Raw genomic sequence first — 26897 nt, 5'->3', positions numbered from 1 at the left:
ACTTACCTATTGTTATTTATTGTTCAACTGATGAAACACTATTGTTGTTTAGTTGTGTCTGACTCTTTGTGACCCCACTTAGGGTTTTCTTGGCAAAGATATTGGAGTGGTTCCATTTCCTTCTCTAGGTCATTTTCCAGATGAAGACATTGAAGCGAACAGGTCAAGTGACTTGCCTAGGGTCACACAGCTAGTAAGTATTTGAAGTTAGGTTTGAACTCAGGAAAATGAGTTTTCCTTTCTCCAGGCCCAGTCCCTCTGTTCACTGTGCTACCATGCTGTCCCAGTCAAACACTGGTACATTGTAGCTTTGATTCTACTGTTTTATCTAAATTTTCTATTGCTAAGTACTTATTATATTATGATTTAAAGTCTGGCAGTACAAATCCTCTTTCTTTTCCTTCTTCCCAATCTTCTTTGATAATTTTGACTATTTATCCTTGTATATAGAATATATTATTTTAAACAATTCTATGAAATATCCTATTGATCTTTTAATTGGTATTGCTTTAAATCTATAATTTAATTAGGTAGGATTACTTTCTTAACTCTATTGTCTTGGGCTTGCGTTGCACTTTGTACATCTCTCTACTTATCTTTCTCTTATTTCTGTTAAAAAATCTATAATTATTTCCTTAAAGATATTATGTATATCTTTGCAAGTCAATATCCAATTATTGTAAATGCCATTTTCCTTTTTATCAATTTCTTCTGCTTTTTCATAATAATGTATAGACATGAATTTTTGTAGTGTTTCTCATATCCTGTTATTTTACTAAAATTATTACTGGTAATGATAATTTTTTGTTGCCTCTAGGATTTTCTAAATAAGCCATCTGGAAATGTAGATACTGTAATAGTTTCTTTGCCAGTGCTTATTCTATTATTTTTCTCTTCTGTTTTTGCTTTAGGTAGCATTTTTAAAGCTATATGAAGCAGTAATGGTGAGATCACACATTTTCTATCATAAAGATTCTTCTAATTTCTGAAAGTCATTTTAATTTTGCAAATCACCAGTGAAGGAAACAAACATTTCAACCATAAGTTTGGACCACATAATGCTCTGTTTAACTTTTTCCTTTAGGGCTGTCACTTGTTTTTTGAACTTCCCTATATTGTTTTAATAATCTATAAGATTTATAAAGTCATTAGCATGAGTACTCCTTTTACCAAAATAGTGATTTTTGCATCTTGTGTGATTTGGTCTATGTCATCCCATAATTTAAAAAAAATTTAAAAATCTTATTGATATCTTTTGTTTTAGCCACCTTCATTTCCTACTCTATGTATTAATCTTCTACATTCCCCACTGCACAGTCTCACTTCAACATTTCCCACCTCAGCCATCACTTATAATAACAAAGAAAATACCTTCAATAAAACTTATCAACATGTAAGAGGGTTTGAAGTTTGAGCTATTTTGCTTCTTGAAATATACTATTTCTTTCCCTTTTACAGTATTTAGAGAGAGTAAAATAATCTCCTATGATTTGAAGTCCTTTCCTCTATGTTAGAAGATGTTTCTCCTGGCCACTTTCAGAAAATTTAACTTGTCATCATAACTGTTACATTTAATCATTATGTGTCTTAGCTTAAAGCATACATCTTTAATATTTTTTTTCCTTAAGGTGATTTGTGGATTCATTAGATTCATACTTTGCTTTCTTTATTCATAAGTCCTGAGTAATTTTCTTATATTATTTCCAGTATTTTGTTTAAGTCTTTTTGAGTTATCATGTTATTTTGGAAAAGTTATGATCCTTAATTTTTTTTCTGCACATCCTCTTTTCAAAGTCAGTGGATTTGCCTTGTGTAAGTATTATGTGTTCTTTTAACCTCGTTGCCTTTTACTTCCCTTCTGTCAGATTTTCTGCCATTTGATGTATTTTAAAATGCCAAATCAATTAATATTTCTTTTTCTTCTATGAAGAAAATTTACTATGGATTTATTTTTTTCTAATCTGCTAATTCAGTTTTGTATTACTACATTGCAAACTGTAAACTTTTGACATATTTATTCTTAATTTCTTTTCTCATGGATTTTTATTTTTCTTTTGAACCATTCTGGAATTTCCTATTGTTCTATGCTCTCTTAAGGTCCTACAAGAGACTGTGTTTTACCAGGTATTCATTAACTTTCTTTTGTTTTGAAATATTTGTTAAAAAGGCTTTATAACCTTTTTGACCTTGACCTTCCTTCTAATTTTAGGACCTTCTCTGTTCATCTATCTGTTTGTGCTCTGGGTTTTTATTGAATTGTCTTTGGCATGAAATTGGGATTTTAGCCTCTTTTCCTCCTTATATTTTTTCATCACTCACTTATAACTATTTCCCTTTTTCTAATGGGTATATCCCTGGACTTCTCTGCTGGGAGAATGAAGTCTGGGGGTGGAGAGAAGTTGAGTGAATACTTTAGCATTCTTGGGCATTAATTCATAAGGGTTTTGTCTTATTGGCATTCTCTTTTTTTGTGCTGTAGATTCAATTAAAATTATTTTATATCTGGTACATAGTTTTCTTTGTTGCTAGGAATGGAAGCACATGCTTATAATCCCTACTTATATAGAAGCAGTGGCAGGTAAATCCCTTGAGCTTGAGACTTCTAGCATTAAGGTTAAAGCTAATTGAATGTCTAGACTGCTTGTTACCAATATAGTGAGCCCCTGAGAGGGGTTTACTAGGTGTGTGACCTTTTTTGCCTCAGTTTCCTCATTTGTAAAAATGAGCTGGAGTCTAGCATCTTTGCCAAGAAATCCCCAGATGAGGTCATGAAGAGTCAGACATGACTGAAATAAGTGAACAGCAAACAACAAGAGGCCTAAATGCAGAAGAAAAACTGACTCCTAATGCAGTGCTCTTTCTGTCATGTTGTAGGTACACTCACTTCATTTGAACTCATGAATTGTTTATTTGCTTTTTGTTCCTGTTGCTTAAGCTCAAACTTGTTGGACATTTATTTTTCTTTTAATTGAACCCTGACTTAATATCATGTTTTTCTGCTTGATTTCTCGATCTCAAGGATATCACATTGTTGATTTTTAGTCTTTAGTTGGACCTCTTGCTTTGACTGACTGCTAATCTTGTACTTTATGTTTGTTGTTCCAATAACCCATCTACTTGCTTTATATAATCTGAATCCTCTAATCATGGTCTTCCCTGAAGAGAAACTTTTCCTCTGTGAACATTTCTTGCTTTAACCAAAATGGTCCCATCTGCACTGTACCATATAGAATCTTAGCCAGTATAATAAACGGCTTTCGGCCTGAGGCCATAGTCAACCCTATCCCTGACCACACTCTCATGTGGTCCCAGTGAGAAGAACACATTTGTGTAAATACTAGGGCCCTTTTGGGCCAATATGTGTTGATTATTAAGGGAAATTAACAGGCACTGAGGGCCAAATCATAGGGAAACCAGAACCAAGAATTAGACAAGTATCTAAAATAATTTTCTGCAAAGGTTGATAGTTGGGAAGTCATCATAGAATTTTAGTCTGCATGGGACCTTGGAGCTCATCTGGTTCTATCCCTGTATTTTATAGATGACAAAATGGATGTCTAGAGAGTTTAGATAACTTGCCCAAGGTCAGATAGTTTGTAAATAGCATACTTGGGATTAAAAATGAGATCATCTGTCTCCAGAGTCATATTATTTCCATTATAACTCACCGGGACACTCTGCAATAGATCTGGAAAATCACAATGAAAAAGCCATATAAATTGCTAAAAAGACAACTTGCCTCATAAAACTTCTCTATTCAATAGAGCATTCTGTTGTGGTGCCTGTGTGCTGGTCATTTTCTCTCTTTGCTCAACTGTGGGCCTTCTGGACACTACCCTTGGATGTAACGTCTGTCCATCTAGCAAGATTAAGTGTTTGATACCTAAGGTGGTTTCTGCAAGTTTTTATCTTCCTCCTCATGGTAACTGTTTTCTGTAGTTAAATAGCTTTAGGAAATGATTCCAGTACATCAGTTTAAGTTAGTATAGGCAATATGTATATCACATGTAGATATTCCACCTGTGCTAATTTAAATAAACTAACTCATCAAGTGATTTGATCATTCATATCAGATTATATTACATGAATAAGGGAGGTACTGGTAATAGCACCTCTTTGTACATACAAGTTATATTAGAGATCTTTAACATGGGTTAAAAGTCATTAAAATGACATGATCTGAACTGTCACTCTTCTAATTTGGTAAAATATAATGACATAATTTAGAATAAAAGATTTATAAATGCAATATTTTTCAGGAGAATCAGCAAGACTCTTTCCTCCTTTTTCCTGTTATTTTTTAGGGCCATAAAAAATCAGTGAGGTGTATGCAGTATATGTCATAGCAGACATGATGTTAGCAGGAACATGGCATGTGGCAGAAAGGCACAAAGCATGGACTTCTGGGAGGAGAGAGGAAGAAAGAAGGCAGGAAAGTATGGAGACTGCAGTAGGTTTGGATGTCATGAAACCAATCAGGAGGATGAAGAAGCTTTACTATAGGCAACTAGTAGAGCTAAGTTGAATAAGCAAGGTAGTGGGGTAAGATGGGATAAAGTTGCAGACAAGAGGCCATTTGATAATTTAGCAAGATGTGTGACCTACCCAAAAGTATTCTTGGGCAACTAAAAAGATCCTACTTAATGGCACAGGCATTTTTAAAAGGGACTGAGACTTTTCCAGTTGTTGTCATAAGTCCTTTAAGAGGATTGAACTATTCTAGGGGGAAAGGGGACATCAGAAATGACACTCACCTAGGGATGAGTCATATTTCCTATATTTTCACTAGAAGGTTTGATATATTTGTTCTGTCCATGTTTATTACTCTCTTAGATAAAAATTCCGTGTTTAAATGCTGATTAGAAGCCTTGGGTTGTTTCTAATAGATACTAATACCCCTAAGGCAGAGCAGAGGAGAAAGTGAGAGCACAAATTATAGCAAGATTACAGTAAATATTACTCATCATTGATAAATCTGGGACATTGGTCCATGTAATTTTGAAGCAGAAATGTCAAACACACAGCCCTTGACTGGGTTTGGCTAACAGCACTCCTAAATGTGACATGAACCAGATTAAAGTGTAAATTGGGAAATGTTTAACAAAATAAATAAAATAAAATAAAACATAAATAACATTAATATTTGTTTCTCTAAGCAGATGTATGGCCCACAGAAATCCTATGGCTTAGTGCCCTCCATTTCTGTTTGAATTTGATACCACTGGTCTAGAACTTTAGTTTGGGGTGAAGCTCTATTATATATTATATAAATAGCATATATCATTTAAATTACAATACTGGGGGAAGACATATGGTTAAAATTAATGTAATCCTGCAAGTTTTTTTAAATTTAGTCCAGAAGGTTTTCTTAGAGAAAGTGGGCTTTAAACTAGGATTGGAGCTATAGGGTTATATATAAAGAAGGAGAAAGGAGTTTAATTGACTAGAAATTCCCTTAGTTAAGGTACAGGAATGGCTTCATTGAAATCTAAGATAGCAAGAAAGACAGTCATTAAATTGGAAAGAGTGGAAAATGAGGGAAAGTTACCAACTGGGAAAATAAAAGAGCCATGAAACCTCCAACTTTGGTGAATTCCAGAATTTATTCGTAAGTACCCACATTCCTCTACACCTTGTAGTACAGTACTATTTCCCTGGTCTAAGAGATATCTGTTTGCAGGCAAGGGAGAACAGTGTACTTCTATTTTAATGAAAGGGTGCTGAACTGTCATACCTGCTAGGACTTGAATGATCTAGCCTGGTGCCCACTTTGCTTAGCACTTGCAATCTGACTGAAGTGCTCCTTAATGAAGGGAAGTGATGTAGCTCTTCCTTTCCAGCAGTTTCCCTTAACCTGGACAAATGAAAGGTAAAGGAACAGAATGTCAGAGAACTGAAGGGGAACTACAAATTAGAGTCCAAAATAGAGTTTCTAAACTGTTCTTCTCCCAGATGATTAAGGAGCAATTCTGAACTTCCCTGAAAAGACAATCACACATTCTTTCCCTGAAGGGGCCTGATTTAAAAAATGATGCATTGAATTAAAAAAATTGAAAAAGTAGACCACTGGGAAGTGATCTTTGCCTTTGTAGGAGTACAAGGGAAATGTGGTTATCCAATCCAATTCAATTCAGTGCAATCCACTAAACATTTATTAAGCACCTTCTATGTGCCAGGCACTATGCCAAGTGCTGAGGAGACAATAGAAACAAAGACAATCTCTGCCCTAAAGGAGCTTACAATCCGAATGGGGAGACAACATACATAAATGGACAGTAAAAGGGAGGGAGGACTTGTGGATATTAGAGGGTACTTGGTATAGGGGCATCTTATTCTGTGGAGTTGATACAAGGCAGAGTAGCAGATAGATACAAGATGGAGTGAGCTGAGAGTTCAGTTCCTGTCCTCTGCAAAAGAAGGCAGTGGGAGGAGTCTGGTACTCTGCCCTCCATTCAGAGGGGAGAGGAGACTGATAGAAGTAGTGTCAATTGAGTTAGCAGCATAGGGGTGAGTTTAGAAATGATGGGCTTACCCTGGAAGGAGCATTTTGTTCTGGGGAATTGAAACCAGCAGAGCAGTAGATGCAAAGTGGAGTGAAGGCTGTAACTTGGGATCAGTAAAAAAAGAGTGCAAACTAACAATATGAATGATGTTTCTCTGGCTCTTGATACAGTGGCACACTGAAGTGGGAGTTATACTACCAGTCAAAATTCAATTCAATTTTTTTTTAAATTAAAAAGAATTTTTCTAGTGTGGGTTGGTTCTATGATGCTGTTAATGGCTAGTCGCGAACTTTTATTTATTCACCTAAAAATTCACAAAGATGCATCCCTTATTCTATATTCTTAATAGTGTAGAAGCTTTCCCTGGAAGTAAGTTAGATACTTAGGAGGCCACTAGGTGGCCATTAATTGTCCTGCTACAGGAATGAGTTCCTGCTGACCTAAAATAAGTTATATGTCTTCCTAAGTACCTAACTACTTGGGAGTGACTTGTAAAATGCTTAACTCAGCTTTTGGATTAAATAAAAAAACCTGGTCAGGAACAAAGTACATCTAGGTAGCTAACATTTTTCTTTACAACTCAACAGATAGGAGGAGGCATATGGTGAGGGAAATAAACCAATGTGGCCCATCTGTTCATTTTGGCTTTCTTTTAAAAAACATCATACCTTACATGTAACAGTAATACTAATGAACCACAATCAGAAGGGCATGGATTCTGAGTTGTTTTATTATTTGTGGTGATGGCCTTGCATTGATCCCTTCACATTCTCTAGCTAGACTCCCTTTTAGACCCGGGAAGGAATTAATTGTATTTGTGATATAGCTGATTTGGATTAGGGCCTGATGGTGGCCAGTGGTCATGAAAAAAGAGTAAAACTTACTCACCCAGATGGTGAACAAACCCATGACCTTGATTCCATTATTACTCTACTGTAGCCAAGTGAAATAACAGTCTGTAGACTTGTGGTTGAGTGCCATTGCTGAATCAATAGCATAAAGATTTGCTGTTATTATTTCACAGTGATTCCCAACCCAATATTTATAATACTTAAAGTTATTTCCAGTTATCTCAAGGGTTATCATGAAAATCTCAAAAAAATTCTCAAAACAAAAATTTAAAAGTAATACCTTTTGATAATGTAAATAGTAATATCTTATGATAATGGCTTTTTATCATGTAAATTCAGATGGCTCAAATCATTTGATCATTCATTAAGAATTTATTAGGTTCCTAGTGTGTGTAAAGCCCTCCACAAAAGTCCTAATTTGATGCCTCATTGTGGAGGTGGCCTGGGTTCTCAAAGCCTAGTCCAGGGAAGAGTAAGCCGCAGCATAGGCTACCAAGTTGGAGGCTGTAAGCAGCAAAATGTCTTACCAAAAATTCCACGAAGCCATTGTTTGAACCAGGAAGAGCTTTTATTAATGACCTAGCCAGTGTCCCACATGTGGGCATACATATTCAAGGCAAATACACAGCTTTTTATTCCCTGTTCCTGATTCGAATTTCCTTCCCCTGTTTCCCCATTGGCTGGATGCTACAGAGGTTACAGCCAATCTGAAGTACCTAATTTCCCAGTTACAATCCCTTTTTATATCTCCCACTCCCCACACTGCAGTGACCCAGGCCCTTATTTACTTTTGCCCTTATTTGGGTGTGCAAAACACACCTTTTGCTTGGCATGCTGATATGTTAATCTACACCTAACTTCAGAACCAGTTTTCACCAGCCAGTTAGTCTATTCACCCATCAATACTACTCTATGGCTTCCTTTGTTCAACTTCCACCTAACCAGTAGATTGCATTCCTTAAGTTTCACGTGCCTTTTGTGGAAGTGAAAAACTAGCTATTTCTTACCAAGGCTGAAAGTATGGCTCTAGTTACCAGCTATCTGCTGCTCAATGTGTAGAAGCTTATCACCAGGAGGCTAGCCATTAGGTGATGAATTCTTTGGAAATAGCATCTTATGAAACAAAGAAAAGCACCAAGTGGCCAGTAGTCTTGTGAGGCCCTTTTGTGCTTATTCAATGACCAGGGCAAAGTAACAGAAAAAGTAGAGGGCATAAAGGTTTTAGACAATCCACAACCATTAATTTAACTTTTGGTAAATTAAGTATGAAATTGGTCCAAAACCTAATGCACTGAAATATTTTTGTTGGGACCGAATCATATCGACATTGGTATTTTCATTATAAATGAAACTTGAAGTCATAAAAATATAGGAATATAAGTCATAGGAATAGCTTCAATGAAATCTAAGATAGCAAGAAAGACAGTCTTATTAAATTGGAAAGAGTAGAAAATGAGAGAAAGTTACTTACTGGGGAAATAAAAGAACCATGAAACCTCCAACTTAGGTGCATTTTAGAGTTTATTCATAAGGACCTACATTCCTCTTGACTTTAAGATAAATGGAAGATTAGCTTTTGAGCTCTCCTTGGAGAGGAAAATCAAAGAGTTAGAGTTGATTTCCTGAACCCAAAGGCAACCAGAGGCATTAATTCATGGGGCATTTGGTCATCATTTCATTGCTCTTCATGAGCATGAGCAAGAACCACTATAGAAATAATTGCAGCTTATTCCCTTAGGATAAAAGAGAAGAATTCTATTTAGAACCTTACAAGAAGATCCAGACCAAGTTACTATATGCCTTGACACTTGATGACTTCAATGTGAACGTGGGTTCAGAGAATGACAGTAAAAATACGTTAGAAAATACAGTACGAGGTTAAGAAATGAAAAGAGTCAAAGGTTTGAATACTAGTCAGAAGCCTCATGCCTATGTATAGCGTAAATGTTTCTTGATGCTCAAAAGATACTGATGTGAACATTGGACATCACAAAAAATGAAAATAATTAAACTGTAACAGACAGGAAAAGACTGGTCACCCTTGCAGAAGAAAGATTAGAATCAGTAGCTTATGTGTATTCAGATCATTAAGTAGTTAGAACAAAGGTCAAAATGAATACCTTAGCTAGAATAAAGGACACTTCATGCAAATACAACTATTCTATCCTGATATATTCGAACAAGCTATTGACACTGAATAATTGGCAATGACTAAGGTAAGAGACATTGACACTGATTATCACCTTTTCGTACAGAAGTTTAACATGAAAAACAATCACCACAGTGAGGAGGACAAAGAGCTCAGAAACCACATTAGCCAATAGACACCTGCTATCCTTCCCAATATAAAGAATTGAAGACAAATGAAGAGTCAGTTTAGAATACAAACTCACTTACAAAACATCATGGAGGAAGATCATGGCAGATTGCAAACAGTTACCAAGACACAAAATAGTGAAGTATGTTGAAAGAGAAAATGAGTTTGTAAAAAGCGTGGCATGAAGACAAACTTATTTCAGGAGGATTTATACATGTGACTGTAATAAAGATGATAGATACAAAATAAAGTAGACATGCCAGCATTTAAATAGTAGTTTATCTGTCCCCAGTGTGCCAGATGAGGAAATGGATACGGCATTTAAGATAAAGTTGGGGAGAATATCAGAACCATACCAAATACACATAGATAAAATACAAACTGAAAATGGTAAAATTTTGAATGTGTTACCTAATTGATGCTTTTAATAGTTGAATCAGGGAAGTATTGAATGTTTCCAAAAGAGATCAGATAGTATTATTCCTCCAAAAAGGTGATTAAGAAACCACCATTAACTGCTGATCAATATGCCTGCTTTCTGATCTCTGTAAAGTCTAAAGGGCGGCTAGATGGCACAGTGAATAGATAGAGTGCTGGACTTGGAGTCAGGAAGATGAATTAAAAGCCAGTATCAGACACTTCCTAGCTGTGTGATCTGTAAGCCATTTGACCTGTCTTTGTTTCAGTTCCTTCATCCATAAAATAGGTATAATATCACTTACCTCTGAGGGTTGTCGTGAATTTGTAAAGCACTTTGCAAACCTTAAAGTGCTATGCAAACACTAGCTATCACTATGATGATTATGATGACATCTTTTTGAGAATAACTTATGCATCCAGTAAGGTAATCCTTGATAAAAATATGAGGACATAAGCAGACTTTCATAAATAACTTTTTATAGTATGCCACATCTTCAGTCAGGTAATTATCTGAGAAGTATAAAGAACGTAATATGCTTCTAACTAGTTTCCATACTTTCAGTCTCTTCCATCTCTAATCCATCCCCTACATAGCTGCTTAAACAATTTTCCTAAAGTAAAAGTCTGATTGTGTGATTCTTCTCCTCAAGCATCTTCACTGGCTCCTTTTTTCCTCAAAGATAAAGTACGGACTTTTCAGTTTGTCATCTTTCCCTCAACAAATTATTGTGTACTTATCCGTTTATTTCTTTGTATATCCAACTAAAGAGAAGTTTGTTGAGGGTAGAGACTAATTTTGTCATATCTTTATATTCCTAGTTAGTATGGGGTCTTGTACTTGTAAGTGCTTAATACTTATCGAATTTGAATGTAATTTAATATGAAAGCCTATTATATTTATTGTCTATTAATTTAAAAAAATTGACTTGGTAAAGCAAAATGCATTCTTCAAGTGTCTTTGCTAACAACAGGTCTGTTACATACATGTTAATAACATAAGATTATATGATACATGCAATCACAAGGATAATTGTTCAGTATCATTTTGATTATTAAGATCATGATATTCCTACTTGTCTGGGATCTCCCATCCTCACTCGTGATCCTCTATAGTTAAATTTTTGCATAAGCAGTTCACTTTGTGAAACCACATGGTTTATTTAACACCAACATTGTAAGAACATTGTTGAGTGCTTTCCTCATGGAGTATGCATTTCTATCATCCCTCCAAAGCTATCCTGGTTTTGTTAAAGGTAATGGAGAACATCAAAAGAAAGACTTGTGTGTCTGGGTCTCATTTCAGGTGATTTCTGTAGGCCAGGAAAAAAAGAGGGTGGGGAGGTAGATGGTCTCTCAGCCATCTCACTAAATACTGAAATTTCATGGTAGCTGCCGGTTCAGTACTGCTTCAGATGCACACTTACATCTCAGGCCTCAGGATGAGACTGATTTCTTAACATAGTGCTAGAGAACTGCCTTCCCTGTTTTTAGTTCTGGGTATAGTGGCAAAGATGAGTGGCTTCATGACCTGTGTCAGTCAGCCAATCAACAAACACTTATTAAACACCTACTACATGCCAGGCACTGTGTTAAATACTGGGGATACAAAGAAAGGCCAGAGAGTCCCTACCTTCAAAGAGCTCACATTCTAATAAGAGAGACAACATGTAAACAGCTATGTTCAAACAAGATCAACTGAAGAAAATCAACAGAAGGAAGACATTAGAATTAAGAGGGATCAGGAAAGACTTCCTGTAAAAGGGGGGACTTGCAGGAATCTGGGGAACTAGAAAAGGTATAGTTGAACAGGGAGAGCATTTCAGGCATGGAGAAGGGCAACTGAAATGCCCAGAGCTGGGAGATAGAGTGATTTGATGGAGGAATAAGAAGACCAGTGTCACTGGAACACAGAGTATGTGGGGAAAGGGTGAGTGTAAAGTGTAAGAAGACTAGAAAGGTCAGAGGGATAGGTTATGAAGGGCTTTGGATACAAAACAGAGGATTTTATATTTGATTCTGGAGGTGAGAGATAGGGAGCCACTAGAATTTATCGAGTGTGTGTTTAAGAGCTGAGTGGAGGATGAATTAGCCCTTGGTTGTTTTCTCTCTCCCTTTCCTAAATTGAATGACCTGTTTACAAGAGAAATGGTTCAAATCTCAGAGGTCAGAGAAGAAGAGGAAAAACATATGTGTATAACAATCCAGCATACCCCTTTTTGGAGGTTGTGATGCTCTGCCTTTACCCTATTTATTGTCTTCCATGAATCCATGCTCAAATCCCCACATGTCTCCCTTGGCCTTTCCCGAGTCTTGCACCATAGCAAGGAGGAAGAAGTAGTGACAGTCAGATACTGGGTTCCCAAGTAGAAGGGGAAGGGGCAGTTCTCAGGACCCACATCACTAAGGGATTTCTTTGAGTCACTATTTTCCTCTGGGCTCAGGGTGACAATGACCATAATTTGAATAGATAAGAGAGCAATTCATGTTTCCTGGTTACAGTGAAACAAGATCCCTGACCTCACAGAGTTTATTTACACTTTATCATAGAGGACATAACATATGTACCAATAGCAAAACTGTGCAATATATAATAACTATAGTGTATGAATAGAATAGGTATAAAAGGCTATGTCAAGTGAAATACAGCATCTATAGAAATAAAATCTTTATATAAATCCACTTTCAATCCCATGACCTATCATTAAAGTATGCTATGTTCCTGGCAGCATTTGCAGGAAGGAAGGAAGGAAGAAAGGAAAGAGGTAATAAAGGAAGAAAATAAATATTTATGAAGTACCTAGTGTATGCCAGGTACTGTGCTAAGTGCTTTATGAATACAATTTCATATGGTGTTTACAATAACCCTAAGAAGTAGGTGCTATTATTATCCTCATTTTTAGTTGGGGAAACTGAGGCAGGAAGAAGCTAAGTGTCTGTGTCTTGCTTAGGACCACACTGCTAAGAAGAATCTGAGGATTTTGCCACAGGTCTTCCTGACTTCAGGCCCAGTGTTTGGAGGAGCAGAGGGTTTTTTCTGTTGTTGTTCTGTTTTTGTTTTTTGTATTTTTACCCCCACTTAGCAAACAATGATGCAGTGTCCAGGATGGTTGGTATCACTTGCTGATATCCAGAATAAGAATGCTGGCATTCATTCATATTGTGCTTGTAGACATATAGTTATTGTTTCATTTTCTAGAGTGTAAAAGCTAAGTGTTACGTAGCAGTTAGCATTCTATTTTTTGTATGTTTACTATAGGAGAGGTGCAGCATTGGGCAGTAAAAACAGAAATGGGATTAGAATGAGAAGTCCTGGGTTTCAGTCCTTGACCTGCCCCTTTCTAGGCTTATGACCCAGGCACCTCAGGGTCCTCACCTTGAAAATGGGGATTATTAATAGTTATATCATATGCCTCACAGAGGTGTGTAAATTAAATTATAGAATGCATTATGTAAATTGCGAAGTGTTATATAAATGAAGAGGGGACAATGTGATACAGGGAGTAGAGGTCTAGCTTGAAATCAGGAAGTACTTGGTTGAAATCTTGCCTCTAACATATATTGGCCGTGTGTCATGGGAAAGTAATTTTACCTCTCCAAGTCCCAGGTAACTGTCTAAGACTCCATTCAGCATGAGGTAAATAGTCTTTACAATGGGGGTTTCTCTTAGTGATGAAATGTTATTATCAGTAGGAGGGGACTTTGGTGTTTAATTATTTCATTTGTGTCTGACTCTTCATGACCCTCTTTGGGGTTTTCTTGGCAAAGATATTTGAATGGTTTCCCATTTCCTTCTCCAGCTCATTTAACAGATAAGGACCTGAGGCAAACAAGGGTAAGTGACTTGCTAGGATCACACAGATAGTAAGTGTCTGAGGCCATATTTGAACTCAGGAAGATGAGTCTTACTGACTGTAGGCACAGTGCTCTGGGTTTTGGGTTTCGATGGCTCTAAGGGCATGTAAAAGCAATTGTTTCTGTTGAAACTCTGAAGGTCTACTCCTCTCAGACTGATCTTTTCATGGAGGCAAACTAGACCATCTGTCTAGGCTGTGTTTTTTTTTTTTGCCCCAATTCTTATCTTCAATTAATGAATAGGCATTGCCTCAGACAAGCTGAGACCCGGGAAAGACCTTAGTTTTAAAAGGCCAAGGTCTTCCATTGCATCCGGGGCCATCTCCAATTAGCCTGACCTATATTTTGCCACTGGATCCCGATGGCTCCAGACGAGAGAGTGAGGCTGATGACTACGCAGCTCTGCCTCGCTTAAATCCAATTCATTCGCAAGTCAAGACATCACTCTCCTGCTGTCATTGGTCCTCTTTGAGAATGAAGGATGAACAACAAGAAGTGTCTCAGGCCAGATTTGAACTCAAGAGGAGTAGTCTTCCTAACTCTAGGCCTGGTGCTCTATATACTGCACCCTGACCAGGAGGGGGCTACTTTTCCCTGATTATGAGAAGCTATTTTATTGGAATCTTTTTTGGGGATTAATATTTTAAAAACTTAACTGTGTCATTAGCGTTGACTTTTGTCCCTAGGGGAAACATGTTAATTTACATTAATTGACTAGAGAAATATAAGATGTGGAATCAAGTTTTAGTAGACTAGTCTTTTTTTTTTTTGGTGATTGCTTGTTTCTTTGGTTGCCTGGTAGCGGTTTCTTTGGTTAAATTCTGTAAAAGCTTGCTAGGTGATGGCTCATCAATGAACTAGTTGAATAAGCAAATATTTGTTTGCTATTGTTGACTTTTTCTCATAGCAGAATCTCACATTACCCTGGTATGCTTTTCAGTTGAGGGAGTAATTTAAGATTGGAAGCAATGAGGTTCTTATGTAAGGTGGGTGACCCATAGGGAATTTTTTTTTCATTTTGTCAGCTGTAGAGGGAAGAAAAAGTTAATTTAAGTAAAATCATACTTTATAAAACAAATTGTAACTAGATTTTGATTCAAATTCCTAAACTAGCATCCTGTAGTTACTTTATTTCTACACAGTTCTCTATTTCTTTTGACCTTACTGTACCATCTTGGGCTCACACAAGTTCTGTTTTCCTGGCTTCTCTTTCTTGGATAATGTGTCCCCAATCTGGAAAGATTATATGAGAAGTCCTTGGAAACCAACATCAAAATATAAGAGATGTGAGAAAACATCATTCTCTTTCTCTAGAAGGAGGAAGACTACTTAACACAGCAATGATTTCCCAGGTTTTAGTGATGCTCCAGAAAGTCCAATGTAGCAAGAAAGTAGATCAGAAGTGTCAAGCACACCACACCCCTTCATGGGGCCTGAAGCAGCTTGAAATGTAATTGGGAAATTTTTAATATGATAAATAAAATACAACAAAAATCAGATACCATTACATTTTAAAACTAAGTCAATCTGCAGCCCACAGGGATCCTTACACATGGATTTGGGGCCCCATTTCTATTTGAGTTTGACACCACTGAAGTAGCTTTCATGAGATTTAAAACACCAGCTTCATCATGTTACTCTCTTGCTCACAAACCTTTAAGAGCTCCTCTTTTATTTTATTACTTTCAAATGCTTCTGAGTAATTTTCCAGGCTATTCATAATTTTGGATAGATTTTATTTCTCATTGCCTCCCGATACACAATCTCATCTTCATGTAGTTCAATCTCTTTAATCTACAACTGACAACCCCATGACTTTACTCTTTTCCCCTTGTAGAATTTCCTTTAATGATACCCTTCCTCTGTGGACATCTTATCCATCTCTCATAGTCCAGCTCAAGTCCCATCTCCTCTGTGAATAATTTCCTGATAACTCTAGTAATATTTCTCCTTTCTTTTCTAATTACTCTTGCTTTAATTATTCTTACATCAAAGTTAGAATTGCAGAGAGGGATAGAGAGCTGGATTTAGAGCCTAGAGACCTTGGTTCAAATCCAGCCTTAGACTTTTAGTATTGGTGCAGTCATGGGCAAGTTACTGAACCTTTTAGAGCCTTGGTTTCCTGATTTATTAAATGGTGATATTTGTATTACCTACCTGATTGGGTTATTGTGAGGAAAGTACTTTCAAACCTTAAAGTGGTATGCAAATTTTAATTTCTATTAAATGTAGCCCTAATCTATAACTGACTCTCAAAACCAGAATTTTTTTGTGATACTTAACCTACAAATCTATATTTTAAAGTAACATTTTGTTTTCCTCAGAGGCAGCATAGTGGGTAGAGAGAGAGAGAGAGCGAGAGCTGATATACAGAGACATCTGTATTCAAGCCCAGCTTCTAGCATATACTGTCTGGGTCCCTAGTCAAGTCACTTAACCTCTCTGTCTCCCAGGGAGCTAAGACTTACAAGGTTCAGAAAAGTTGCTGATCTGCATTGGAAGAAGGACATTCCTCGCAACACAAGTAGTTCTTTGTGTCAATAAAATCACAGATTTGATTTTTTAAAAATAATGTCCCCAACCAGTTTATGAGCCTAGTTTGGGCAAGAACTAGGCATTAAATATTTTTGTACCTCATAACACCAACTACGAATAGTGTGTAGACAACATAACTTATGCTCAATACTTTTGAACCACTGCCTACATGACTGCAAAACAGAGATTCTGGTGGAGCTGGCTCTCTGGCACTCTCTTGATTCCATAGAAGTTAATACAAACCTTCCTCCTCCCACTCAATTGAAGGGAATGTGTATGATCACAGAGGTCAGGACCTAACTTCATGTAGGTTGGCATAAGCATGACAGATTGGGGCCAGGGGCCATTTATTTGTCTACTTTTGAACATTTGTCTACATGTGAACCTTTGCTTCTTTCTTGTCATTGAACCTTTTTTTGCCTGAAGCCTTTACTTACCTATCAAGAGTCCCATTTCTGAATTCACTATTACTGCTTTTGATCCTGCTTTCGCCTTCCTCTTCAAACCCTTCAGTTCCCTAACTCAACTACTTAGTTCTTGATCTTGGTTTGTTTGTGCCATGTTCCTGACTTGTAGTTGTACAACTCTTTTGCTGCCTCATCCCCTTTCTCTCTGAGTTGGGTTCAATCAACCCCATGGCCCAGGGTAATAGTAAGTTATGGAGGATTGTGGGTCATAGGTTTATAAATGGAAAGGACCTTAGAGATCAGTGACTTAGTCCAACCTGGAGATGAGGCAACTGTGGCACAGAGAGCTGAGATAATTTGCTCCAGTTCAAAACAGTTCATAGGTACCAGAGCTAGGATTTGAACTCAGATCATCTGACTCAGGAAAAAAATTCCAAACAATTAGCTGTCCAAAAGTAAAATGGGATACCTTGGGAGTTATTGAGTTTTCCCTCATTGGAGGTCGTCAGACAGAGACTGAATGAATACTCATCAGGTATGCTATAATAGGGGATTCCTTTTGGATTTTGGCTGGATTACTGGCCACTGAAGTCTCAGCTCTTGAGATTCTGTGATTTGGTAACTCTGTGATGCCAAGTTCAGTACTCTTCACTGTTCAATTCTCAATAAAATGGTCAGATTTTATTTCTTTTTGCATATGGATTCATTGTGAGATCATTTAAAAATATTTTGGACCTAGAACAAAAGGTAGGCATGGTGAAGTAGAAAAAGCATTAATTTAGCATCAGTAGTTATGGAATAGAATATTGGATCTTTCATTTATTATTTTGCAACATTTCTCAGCCTCAGTTTCTGAGTGGGAATAACAATGTTTGCTTCAATGACTTCATAGGGTCTTTGTGAGGGCCCCTTGTGTAGATGTAGCAGCAGCACCTGCCAGTGATTTGTCATCCTGATAAAGTTGTATTTGCACATTTCACTTCTCAAGATGTGGAGGAATGGAGGTGGGGCTGGCCTGGAAACAGGTGGGGAATAATGTTGTTAGGTGAAGAACTTGTGCTCTTTTGGGGCTGAAGATAAAGAGAGATGGGGAGAAATAACAATAGGATCTATCTGGTTCTCTGGTCTCCCTGTGCTAGGTTCCAATACATTCTGACCACAGGAACTTTTATGCACCATCAATTTCTAATGAAAATGGAGTCTTACAGAAAGATAAGTGCTTGAGTTGAAGAGGGAAGTGGCCTGAACCAATCACATCACAGGCAGAGTGAAAAGAGACTTCAAGTTGGCAGAATGAGGGGTGCATAGATGCACCCCTGCCAGATTAAAGGAGACCTTCTGGACTTGAAGCCTCTACATATATAGTGTATTTAGACAGTTTTCTATGTTTCAGAGATGCAGATGGAGACTGGGATATTGGTGATCAGATATGGGAGGCTGCAGCTGGGGTGGGGGAATAGACTCTAATCTGAATAGTTTTGCCATCATGTAGGTGTGGATGACACTGAGGTGATTGTCATTTTTATTGAATCCATTTTAACTGCTTATTAAAATAATGACCACTTGTACAAGAAGCATCTTGGGAAAGAAAGAGATCCTATGGTAGTAGAATGGGGCTTACTTCAGCCCTTACTTCACTATTGTACTATCTAATATAGGATGTAAAATTATCCCTTCCACCTTGCAAGTGTTAGAGGTGTGGCACCTCTGCTGTTTGGAAAATCTGTGTAAATTTTTTTGGTCCTCCCTTTGCACTAGAGATGTCTGAATTTTTTCTTTTTCTTTTATGAGGTGTTTATAGTACTTTATTGTATTGATTGTAAGCTTTTCCATCAGATTGAAAACTCCTTGGCGGCAGGGATTATCTGCTTTTTTTTAATATCCTCAGCATTTCCCACAGTGCCTGGTACATAGTATGTGGTTAATCAATGTTTATTGAATTAAATTGTCTCATACTTTTAGATAGATTAAAAAAAGACTTGGAGGAAAGATTGTAGTGTGGGTGGGGTATTAGGTTCACTGACAGCTACTTCTGTCCTCGATTCCGGATGTTCACAGAAGACCACGAAGGTACTTCTGCCACCTCCATTCAAACTGTTTGAGTAAAGCTGTTTGCAAACCATGAATGCTCTCCATGTCAGGTGCCATCATTACAAAGTGTGGCTAAAGGACCTTTGGGTAGAAAGATTGAGAGAGATCATGTTTCATGGTTTTTCATGTTTAAGAGTTTAGACACTTTATGTAAAATATTCATAATAAACATTGATGACTTTTGACACAAGGGATGATTGTTAGTGACACAGCAGTCAGTGTTTTGGAAGGATCTGTCTGTAGGTGTGTAGAGGTGAAAAAAATACACTGCTGCTCTTTCCCTTTCCTTGACAGTTAATTAACATTCCTTGGGACAGGAGTCCAAGGCTTAGGACAGTATTCAGGCCTTTAGACATTTAAGGATCAGGGAGGCAGGCTTTCTCATTAGTACTGCTACCAGACCTCTGCTTTCAAAAGAATGAATGGATGAAAATTTGGCAAGATTTTAGAAAGCTTACTAAAACTCTGATTAATATAGTGATCCATGAAAATTTCAAAGGACTCATGATGAAAAATATTATCCACCTCTAGATGGAGAACTTATGGACTCTGAGTACAGATCGAAGTATATTTTTTTACTTGATTTTGTTTATACTTTTTCATAACATGGCTATTGTGGAAATATGTTTTGCATGACTTCATGTCTATAATGGGTATCATATTTCTTGCCTTCTCAGTTGGTGGGAGAAGTGGTAGAAGAAGGGAAAAAATTTGGAATTGAAGATAATATTTTAAAAATAATGACAAAAAAGAAAGCTTGCTCAGTTTTAATCAGCCCTTACTTCACTATTGTACTATCTAATATAGGATGTAAAATTATCCCTTCCACCTTGCAAGTGTTAGAGGTGTGGCACCCCTGCTGTTTGGAAAATCTGTGTAAATTTTTTTGTTCCTCCCTTTGCACTAGAGATGTCTGAATTTTTTCTTTTTCTTTTATGAGGTGTTTATAGTACTTTATTGTAAAATTTGGGTTAAGTATTTGGTCATAAGTTCAGTGTCATCTGGGGGCCTTTGAGTGTCATCTATGCCTTCCACAAAACTCTCAAAAAATTCCCATTTAATTTCTTGTCCTGACCTATGATATTGAAATCATAATAGAGAAAGTCACAATGTGGAAGGGATAAATGTAATATCTTTAAAGTGGGATCATTTTGAGCCCTATGAAGTATCCAGGGATCTCATTCCAAAGGTAGATTCATCTATAGGGCATATTCTCCTGGCATGTACCCCAAATAAAGTGCTAACATGAAGCTTCAGTGTATTTCTGTTATTAAGATCTTAATTCCAATAATTTCTGTTTTGCTTTTAGTATATCTCCTGCAGAGCCAGTTCTTTATGGTTGTTACAGCTCCAGTAACTTGTTATATGTTGACCTCACCCAGGGAACAGGTCCTTTATACTTTTATATCTTCACATAAAACTGCAGATCTTTTATGTCTGGAGTTCTGTCTAGTATGCAGAGCCTCAAGATGGGAAAGCAGGAAATCAGCAAGGGTTACCAGTGTTCATCCCAGTCCTAAGGTCCTTTAATATTTTGAGCCTGAGGTTGGGTATGTCCAGCGACTATTTGAGACGCCAGTTAATCCCTGTTAGGCACAGGGGCATAGCATGGCATAGTGAAAAGAGCACTGGACTTGGAGTCCAGAGACACAAGTTATAGTGTTGGCTCCATGTCGTAGTTGTGTTGACCACTGGAAGGTTCATTCACCTACAGGACTCCTAGTATTTTTATCTGCAAAATGGGCTACTGAATTATTATGTGGACAGCACTCTGTAAGCCTTAGAGTTATATAAATGTGAGCTGTTATTATGTATGCAAATAATATAGAACTATCAATCATGTGTGTCCAGAGGGCTACCTTTCTCTCCTTCTCTTATCCTAATAGAATTGAAGTCCAAGTACATTGCTATGAATGTGTTCCCAAGGGTTTTTGTGTTGTTTTATAAAAAATCGTTCTATCTGGGGGATGTCTGATTTAAGTAACGATGTTCTAAAATTCATTCAAGACCTCATAATTTGAAGCTGCCAGTTTCAGTGATGTGAAATGTGCAGAGGAATATTAAAGTCAGGATAATACATAAAATGAGATGATTGACCTGTCTAACACTTAGACATTATTTGAATACTACAGGCTTTAACTGCAACAAAATTAAGTCATAATAAAATGAACTTATTAGGGGTGAATCAACAATTTCCATATGTCTTTTTTTTTCATTCAGCAAAAGCTTAAGGAAGAGAAAGATGCTAAGCGGGCACATCTTGACAGCAGGCATGACTACCTTTTTGACATTTTAGCCTGCTGTGTGGACTTGGAGAAGGCTGAGGTAGAAGATGCCATTCTGGAGGGGAATCAGGTATGTTGCATGTCATGAAATACTAATGGATGAAAGAGAGAATACAGGGCACAATTCCAAGGCAGAGTCCTTTAACTGTAGCACCTGTGCTTTGCTAAAATCTGAATGTTTTCAAAGAGTGGTGTCAAAGAAGGCTAGAATCCAATGAAAAGACCACCTTTAGTGATATTGCCACTGTGATGGGCTACCTCTCTGTAGCTGGAGAGTGAATTTAAGGCTGCAAAGACTCTACAGGGATGGCGGAAATCTAGTTTCCTCATTTCAAGAGGGATGACATGGATTCTTCTACTCCCAACTGAATTGTACGCTGGTTCTGGAGATATGGTAGACTGGTTGCTAAGCCAAGGGCAGGAACCAAGAATGTCAGATGCAAGATATTAAAGAGAAAGATCTTATTGTTCAGGTCCACAAGGCAAGACCAGAGAGAAAGAATAGCTTTAGGACAGAAAATACTTTTCTGTCACTGATCATCTTTCTTCCAGCTGATTCTTGACTTCTATATCCGATCTGTTTGATTTGCTATGGATTTCTGATAATCAAGTAAATTTAACTAGGAAACCATAGGCCCAGACTAATAAGACAATTCCAGGTGGCTTTTGGAAAAAATCATGGAATTATTTTAGTCACATGTATTCAGATGACATTTTTAAAAATCAGTTCTTACCATTTAGTATTAATCATCTACCATGTGTTAGGCTGTTGTTTGGAAGATATTATCTTTATTCCTAAAGGTCTTAGAATTTAGTTCTATCATATAATAAAAATAAAATGATATTGAAATGAAATATACATAAAGAAGTCAATAAATGCAGGGAAGGGTAGACTTATCACAAATACTCCTTCCCTAAATTGAAATATTTCTTTGAAGCAAATAGGCAGGATAATGAGATATTTATCCCTTCACAATTTAGATGAAAACAGAACATATTTTCGGCTCTAAATGATAGGTTTGATGTGGTCATGCCTGAAGGCAGGAGGGATATACTTGATTATCTCTTAAGCTCCTTTCTACCTTGTCATCTGATGATTACAAGCTATAACTCTGGATATCTAAACTGAATTGAATGAGGTTGATTCTAATATGAAACAAATTTATCAACTTGAATTACTGTTATTATTTTTTTAACCCAGATTGAACGAATTGATCAGTTTTTTACTGTTGGTGGGTTCCATCACCTCATGTTTTACTATCAAGATGTGGAAGTAGCAGAAACAGGTAGACATTTTTATTGTTATATCTCTCAGAAATGTTGATTTATTAACAAAAAGTTCTATGTAACATAGAAGGACTGTATGGGAACAAACTATGCCATTAAGTTGGAGTCAATATCACATTCCGTGATATGTGTAGAAGTACTTGGTACAGGGGTGGGTAACCTGTGGGCCCCAGGCCACAGGTTGCCCTCTAGGTCCTCAAGTGCTGCCCTTTGACTGAATCCAAACCTCCACAGAACAAATCCCACTAAGAAAAGGATTTATTCTGTGAAACTTAAGACTCATTCAGAAGGCTGCACCCAAAAACCTAGAAGTCCACATGTGGCTTCGAGGCAGCAGGTTCCCCACCCCTGAGGTAGAACACATTTCTGCCTTAAGGGACCAGGAAAGACTTCTGTCCAGCTTCGGTCTCCACTTGAGTATGACCTTGAACTAGCCACTTAACTTCTCTCAGCCTCTATCTCATCTGCAAAATGAAGGGGTAGGACTATATGGCCTTTCAGCTCCTTTCTAGCTTTAAATATATGATCCTTTGATACAAAGACAAATGGACAGATGACCTTTTATATTTTGAGCTGTTTTCTTCCAGTTATTGGGCTAAGACAGTGTTATGTACAGGATGAGGTCCTATAGTTATGAAAATTGATCTTTCTTAAAAGTTTGGATATTGTCTTTACATATGATTTCAGAATTTAGTACATTTATCTGTTTTTTTATCCATTCCCAGGCACTTCTTTTAAAGTTCAAGTTACTCCTTTAAATTCAGTAATATTCCATAAAATATTTTCAAGACATTTAGAACTCTCATTTTTCTATGTTTGGATATCACATTATAATTTATTTGGGCAGATTATGATATAACTCAGTCATGACAAATTCAATAATTTGCATATAAGAAAAATTCACAAATCATTATTTGAATTCAAGATCTGCAACTAGCATACATCTGATTCTATTTTTAAGCATATTGTACTCTTGTAAAGGCTGTACTGTGCACATAAATGGTCATATTATGATTTTATTGGAAATGCCATGCATATCCGTGGATTTTTATTACTCTTTATGAACTCTTTTTTGAAAAAAAAGAAATTAGTTATTGCTTTTAGCCTATGATATATGATTGTTTCATTATCTGAAAACTAAGGGAATCACCCACACAAACTGGAAATGACTGGCATTTACTCAGGTTTATTGGTCTAATATTATTATTATGCTAAGAAGGTTCACCACGTTTTTAGAGAACTCCAAACAAGAGGTAAAGTTTTGATTTGTATATTTTCCAGGCAAGAACTCCTATGCGTTTGGTAGCTAGGTCCATTGTTCCTCTGTTCTTTCCTTACTCATCAGCTCTGCTGTTGTAACTCTTCAACAATGTATGGATCAGTGATTATATATTATTATATTGGTGTGGGTTCTTTCTACATAAACACTACTCATACATAACACTACACACATAACACTACAAACACATAAACATCTACAAGCTCTCTGAAACTTGGTTGATAGTATTCAAGAATTGATCTTCATTGCCTTCTGGTTAAAGCGGTGATCAGCCCAGCCCCTACAAATTTATCTAGGCTGGTCCTTAGGAAGTACACACCACACACAGTTCATTAATGGGCCCATACTCAAAATCTTTTCTGCTTACTGAAAACTTTACAGAGACTTGCCTCCCCTGGGATAGCCTTCATAAACACAAGTTTACCTCTCACACCATGATGAGAATCAGAGGGGGACTTTGGTGAAGTATGTTTTAATAGCTTATATTTTAAGTTAAGCACAGTTTTTTTTTCAGCATTAAAAATTGATGATTCTGAACTTTAAAACTCCTAACACTATTTTTACTGGACCATGCTGTGTGTCTTTTTATTCATCTTCCATGTATTACTGCTGTCTTAGCAGTGTTATTTGGCTATGTTCAGCATCTTTTGGCTCTCCTTCTTGTACTGGCTCTCATTCTTTAAAACATCCTACAAGAAGAACAGGATGAAAATTGAAATTTGCAGTTATACGAAGGACTTTAAGGGAGACTGTACTCACTACTTACTAACTTTGTTCCACATTAATTTTTGTCATTCATTAAAAGTGGTTATTTTTTTGAGTCTCTAAAAATTTGGAGGAAGATAGACCAGTTTCACTTTTATTTAAACCAAATCTAGGACTACTTTGAATTTGTAAATAGTTGTCATGGATGTTTTAGAGGAGAATATTGTTTAGACCTCAGAGGTTTCTTCAGTATTTTAAAAATTAAATTATTTTTAATGAACAAAAATCTATTTTATTTCCTTCCACATCCTTCTTTTCTTTTTCTTTCTTTTCTTTTCTTTTTTTTTCCAAGGCAATTGGGGTTAAGTGACTTGCACACACAGTTAGTGGGTATCACGTGTTTGAGGCTGGATTTGACTTTAGGGCTGGTGCTCTATTCACTATACCACCTTGCTGCTCCTCACACCCTTTTAATAGGAAAAAAAAAGAGAAATCAGTATTCTTCCACCAAATATGGATAGTCAAGCAAAACAAATTCCTTCATTGGCAATATAAAAAAAAGTTTCATATTTCCTCACAAGTCCATCATTTGTCAGGAGGTGCCTAGCATACTTCAGCATTAGTACTTTGGAATCACTGTGTTTATCATAGTTCTTGGTCTTTCAAAGTTGTTTGTCCTTACAAGGTCATTCTTTTTATATATATATATATACATATGTGTGTGTGTGTGTTCTTATATATCTATATCTATATCATCTATCTATCTATCTATCTATCTATCTATCTATCTATCTATCTATCTATCTATCTATAATTCTCCTGTTTCTGCTTACAATGTACTATATCAGTTCATACAAGTCTTTCCAGATTTTTCGTAAACCATCTCTTTTATAAATTCTAACAGTATTTCACTGTTAGAATTGGTATATGGTATATGACCATATGGTATATGGTCATATACCATAATTTGTTTAGCTATCCTCCAATTGATTACATTTTCTTATATTCTGTGATTCTGCCTACATAAAATCCTGGTGATATTAGCAGAAAGTGGGATATATGTTAGGAATTGCACAAGTATTTCTGGTTTCTTTATTGTTGGAAGTTTATTTTCCCAAATTCACCTTTTTCATTTAAAAAAAACTTCATTATTTTAAACATTCTTTTCTTTTAAAATTTTGAGTTCTAGATTCTTTCTCTCCCTCTCACATCTTCCCCACCCACAGGGAGGCAGAAAATATGATATCAACTTTATGTGTGAAATCATGCAAAACATTTCATATTGATCATATAGCAAAACAAAGCAAAAAAAAGTGAGAAAATAATATTTCAGTTTGCACACAGAGTTCATCAGTGCTCTCTCTGGAGGTGGATGGCATTTTTTCATCATGAGTTCTTTGGAACTGTCCTGCTTCAATGTATTGATCAGAGTAGCTAAGTCTTTCATAATTGGTCATCATTACAACATTGCTGTTACTGTGCACAATGATGTTCTGATTCACTTCACTTTGCATCAGTTCATATAGGTCTTGGCATATTTTTTCTGAAAATACTCTCCCCACCCCCAACCTCTGCCACCCTTTGTAATTTCTTATAGCAGAATAGTACTCATCACAATCATGTGCCATGCTTGTCCAGCCATTCCCCAGTTGATAAGTTGATAGGCATCCCCTCAATTTTCAATTCTTTGCCACCATGAAAAGAGCTGATATATATATATATATATATATATATATATGTATATATATATATATGTATATATATATACATATATATGTATGTATATATATACATACATATGTATATACATATGTATATATATACATATATATATACATACACATATACATATATATGTATGTATACATATATACATATATATTTGCAAATAGGTCCCTTTCCTTTTAAAAAAATTTCTTTGGGATACAGACCTAGTAGTGTTGTTGCTGGGTGATCAAAGGCTACAGTTTTATAGCTCTTTAGGCATAGTTCCAAATTGTTTTCCAGAGTGGTTGAACCAGTTCACTACTCCACCAACAGTTTTTTGGTGTACCTATTTTCCCCTTATTCTCTCCAGCATTTGTCATTTCTGATAGATGTGAGGTGGTAGTTGTTTTAATATGCTTTTCTCTATAGAACATTTTTTTTCATGTTACTATAGATAGATTTGATTTCTAAAAACTATTATCACTTTACCCTTTATCAAGTGGGGAATGGCTCTTGTTTTTATAAATTTGACTTAGTTCCCTATATATTTGAGAAATGAAACCTTTATCAAAGAAACTTGATGTAATTTTTTTTTATATTACTTCATTGTCTATGGTACTTTTAGCATAATGTAGTTTCCCTGATTATCTCTTTTTAA

General features: G+C 36.4%; 1 protein-coding gene across 3 annotated transcripts in view; it reads left to right on the top strand.

The window, feature by feature from the left end:
• The window catches only part of DNAH5 (dynein axonemal heavy chain 5), a 383566-nt gene that overhangs the window by 63121 nt on the left and 293548 nt on the right, over positions 1-26897 (top strand). For all 3 annotated transcript variants that reach the window (XM_021008643.2, XM_021008644.2, XM_021008641.2), the window contains exons 2-3: positions 21197-21331; positions 22463-22547. In XM_021008643.2, the coding sequence (XP_020864302.1) occupies positions 21197-21331; positions 22463-22547 (220 nt within the window). The remainder of the gene's footprint in view (positions 1-21196; positions 21332-22462; positions 22548-26897) is intronic.

The sequence above is a fragment of the Phascolarctos cinereus genome, unplaced genomic scaffold, assembly GCF_003287225.1.
Source record: "Phascolarctos cinereus isolate Bilbo 61053 unplaced genomic scaffold, phaCin_HiC Scaffold_4;HRSCAF=312, whole genome shotgun sequence".
Classification (NCBI taxonomy): domain Eukaryota; kingdom Metazoa; phylum Chordata; class Mammalia; order Diprotodontia; family Phascolarctidae; genus Phascolarctos; species Phascolarctos cinereus.
The sequence above is the reverse complement of the archived record's forward strand: the minus strand, read 5'-3'. Positions and strand labels throughout refer to the sequence as shown.